This window comes from Empidonax traillii, unplaced genomic scaffold (genome assembly GCF_003031625.1).
Source record: "Empidonax traillii isolate 1590-97213 ecotype Southwest subspecies unplaced genomic scaffold, ASM303162v1 scaffold1276:size275569, whole genome shotgun sequence".
Classification (NCBI taxonomy): domain Eukaryota; kingdom Metazoa; phylum Chordata; class Aves; order Passeriformes; family Tyrannidae; genus Empidonax; species Empidonax traillii.
This window is the reverse complement of record NW_020956469.1, coordinates 173,048-176,888: the sequence shown is the minus strand read 5'-3', so window position 1 is coordinate 176,888 and position 3,841 is coordinate 173,048. Positions and strand designations below refer to the sequence as shown.

The 3,841-nt window shown below is 53.0% G+C and overlaps 1 protein-coding gene across 2 annotated transcripts in view; it reads right to left on the bottom strand.

The window, feature by feature from the left end:
• Positions 1–3,841, bottom strand: part of LOC114069502 (ectoderm-neural cortex protein 1-like) — a 7,532-nt gene that overhangs the window by 2,878 nt on the left and 813 nt on the right. The window contains exons 2-6 of one of the 2 annotated variants that reach the window (XM_027906326.1): positions 3,284–3,460; positions 3,019–3,197; positions 2,817–2,867; positions 2,220–2,363; positions 300–462 (exon numbers count right to left, since the gene is read on the bottom strand). In XM_027906326.1, the coding sequence (XP_027762127.1) occupies positions 300–462; positions 2,220–2,363; positions 2,817–2,867; positions 3,019–3,197; positions 3,284–3,460 (714 nt within the window). The remainder of the gene's footprint in view (positions 1–299; positions 463–2,219; positions 2,364–2,816; positions 2,868–3,018; positions 3,198–3,283; positions 3,461–3,841) is intronic. The other variant, XM_027906327.1, reaches the window with a different exon arrangement.

Genomic DNA, 3,841 nt, shown 5'->3' with positions numbered 1-3,841 from the left:
CATTGATCTCCGTTCATTGATCCCCCCCCATCGATCACTCCCCATTCATCCCCCGCACGTGTCCGTGTCCCCCCGCTCCGAGCATCGGCCCAGGGGCCGGGCCGGCGGATTTGGGGCTCCCGACCCCGGCCGAGCTGTGCGGACAAAGCCCCCACACCATAAAGGGCCGTAAACCAGGGGCAGCCGGGCTGGGATCAGCAGCGCCCGCCCGCGGCCTTTGGATCCCGCCCTGCTGACAAAGGCAGGCCGCGGCCGCACAAACCAGCCCTGCTCAGCAATTTTTCCTGCGCGGAGCCCACCTTTGAAATTTGGAGCTTGGAGAACGCCCGGCGATTGCTCCCACACAGAAAATGCTGCTGGTGTTTACCTGCCCCGGGGCAGCCCATCAGCTGCACCACCAGCACCTTTCCTTGCCAAGGAAGGGTTCTGTCACCTTCTCTCAGGAGAAAGAGCCGAATTGGGCTGATGGCCGCAGAGAAAAGCAAAAAAACACAACCAAACAAACAAAAAACTCAAAAAAGCAAGTTTTGGGAAGATCAAGTCTGCCCACACAAGGTCTTGTGCTAAAAATGAGCAAGTGCTGTTCTGGACAGGCAGCCACCACAGGTGCTTAATCAGGGATCAAAGCCACCCCAAGGAACAAATACAAATTGCAGAAATTCTGAATCACCCCATTTTGCTTTATCTCTGAACGTTTCAGCTCCACCAGCTGTAACTTAAAATCATTTTGTGAGGAATTGGATGAAGCAAATGCACTTAGAGCAGGTTAGAGTGTCCTTTCTACATGTTAAAATTAAAGCAAGGTGTAGAGTTTTACAAATTTGGCGTAAAAAAAAAAAGCTTACCTCCAGGTAAGCTCTGCCTACACTCAGAATTGAACCAAAACCTGTAAATCCAACACGAAATTCCCAGCACAGCCAGGAAAGGGACACTCTGCAGGGTGAAGGTCCAGATAAACAGCAAGGCCAGGGCAAAGGATAAAGAGCATCCAGCCCTGGCTCTGCTCTTTGGACACAGGCAGGACACAGCTCCCCCTGTCCACGCCAAAAACCACAACAAAAACAAGGTCAAAGCCCCTGGAATTGTGCAGGGACACCAAGCAGACTAAGCAGAACTGTTTTCAAAGGGTGCATTTCCATGGCAGCCAGTCAGGGGTTCGGATTTATTTTGGTGGGAGGAAGGCTGGTAACACGTGGGGAGCTGTTTTCTGACCCCTGGGAACTGCCTGGAGCTTTCCAGAACCAGCTCAAGAGCTTTTCCCTGCTCTCAGAGGGAATGAGCACTCAAGGCCACCTTTGATTCGTGTCGTTTATTATTGGCAACGCCCAGAACTGTTAACTGCAAAGCCCATCTCGGCATCGGTTTGATTGCTCCTTTGAAAAGTGATTCATAAATGTCCTGTCTTTTTTTTTTTTTTTAAATAAATAATGAAAAAAAAAAGACTGTTGGCAGCTGCCAGAGCCTGGTGGAAGAGCTCCACCCGGTGGCATCCCACGAAGGCACAGCTGGAGCCTCAGAGCTCTTGGAAATCTCAGCTTCCTCAATTTTTCCTCGAATGAGCAAGGCAGACTAGAAGGAAGCTTCACTCTGCTTCCAGTTGCTGTTTCCTTCCCCTCTTGCCTCTGTCACAAACAAAACTTTTCACTCCTCTTTTTGCTCTGTGCTCAAACCCCCAAAATATCTGACAGAGACACTCCCAGGACCGTGACCCTGTCCTGGAGGATGAACTCATCAGGATTTGTCCCTTAGGAGTTTTGTGGGACAGAACCACGGCAGTTTTCCCACCTAACACTGACTTTGTGCTCTTTTCTTCCAGAAAACACTGGAAGGTTGCATTTATCTTTTGGGACAGAGGAAGGAAGGATGGAAGGCACATTTTTTCCCCCCACTCAGTTTTACCAACTGCACGTTGATTTTCAGAGGATTCTCCTGAAAGGTTTCTCTGATGGAGAGAGACAAAAACTGTCAACTGCAAACAGTCCCCTCTGCAACAGACACCTTGATTCCAGTCCCAATTACAATCCACACAGAGGATGTGTGGAATTACAATCAGTAACACCCAGGACAATTAAAATACACCCTGCCCCACTAAAGGCACTTTTACCACGTGGAATTTGGCTCCCGAAGCTCGATTATTTACACAGCTTCAGAAATTTCCTCCTCGGGATGCCTGGTAGATTCCAATCAGGGAGGAGATGGTCCCCAGGAGCCCCACTAACCACGGGGGGAACCTTCCAGCCCAGAGGAATCCTGGAGGCAGCCAGTGGATGGCGTTGCAAAGATCTGCTGCGTCCGTGAGGATGCTCAGAACCTCCGCCTTCACCTGGGCTCTCAACTTCTGGCTCTGGGGTGAGGATGTGCTGCTGGGAGCAAAAGGGGATATCAGTGACAGTCCAGAATATCCCAGTAACTGTGATGGATACAAGTGAGAACTGGTGTATGGGGTTAGATTATAATGAAAACGGGTTAAAATGGTGCTAAAGAGACCTGGAGAGGGACTTTGGACAAGAGATGGAGGGACAGGACACAGGGAATGGCTTCCCACTGCCAGAGGGCAGGGAGAGATGGGACATTGGGAAGAAATTCTTCCCTGGGAGGGTGGGCAGGCCCTGGCACAGGTTGCCCAGAGCAGCTGTGGCTGCCCCTGTATCCCTGTAAGTGTCCAAGGCCAGGTTGGACGGGGCTTGCAGCAAGCTGGGCTGGTGGAAGGTGTCCCTGCCCATGGCAGGGGGTGGCACTGGATGGGCTTTAAGGTCCCTCCCAACCTCATTCTGGGATTCCATGATCAGCTGTACAGCCAAGGAATGAAATCATACCCCTTGTGCTGCCTCAGTTTTCTCCTCAAGTGGCACAAGACCCTCAGGGACCTGAAAACAGCAGAGTTATTTCTCCTACAGCAGCAAACAGGAGTTTTGTTTTTTTTTTTTCCCAGAACACCTCCCGCAGCCAGAGGGCCCTTTTGTTTTATCCCCACGCATCATTCCCCGCCCCTTCCCTCTCCTTCCCAGCGGGCCGTACCGTAGGATTCCCAGGAGCAGGGCAGAGCCCCAGAGCGCTGTGCTCAGGGTCCACCACCTGTGGGAGCTGGCGCGGACGATCCCAACATCGGCTGCCCAGGCCAGGTGCTCGCAGGGGTAGTAGAGCTGGTTGGCCACGTTGCAGAGCACGCTGAGCCCCCGCACCAGCACATCCTCGTCCTGCGAGAGGGGGGGAAAGGGCACAAGCCAGAACAGCCGCGGGGCGGCCGGGGAGGCTGGGGGGGAGCCCCCTGCCCCGCTCTCACCTCGGGGCCCAGCCCGTAACCGCAGCTGTGCCGGAGCATGGCCAGGTCGTCAAAGAGGCGCAGGACGGTGCGGCAGGAGCTGAGCTGGGCAGAGGCGGCCAGGAGGCCCCTCGGCAGCCCCCCCGGGCCGGGCAGGGCTCCCCCGGCCAGCTGGAGGCCGTAGGACAGGGCACGGACCTGCGGGGACACGGCCCGGTCAGCGGGGGAACCGGTGGGTGTGGAGCCCAGAGGAGCTGATGCTGGAATTCTCTTTAATTCTCCCTTTTCCTCTCTTATATCCTCTCTTTAATTCTCTCCTTTTCTCCTCTCTCTTTTTCTCTCTTTTTATCTTTCTTTCTCTCTCTCTTTCTTCCTTTAATTCTCTATCCCCCTCTCTTCCTTTAATTCCTTTTCTCTCTTTTCTCCTTAATCCTCTCTTTTCTCTTTCTTTAATTCTCTCCTTTTTAAAAAAAATTTTCTCTCTTTTCCTCTTTCCCATCCTTTCTCCCTTTCTTTCCTCAATTCCCCCTCTCCCTCCTGAATTCCTCCCGTCCCTTTCCCTCCACCTCTTTCCCCAAA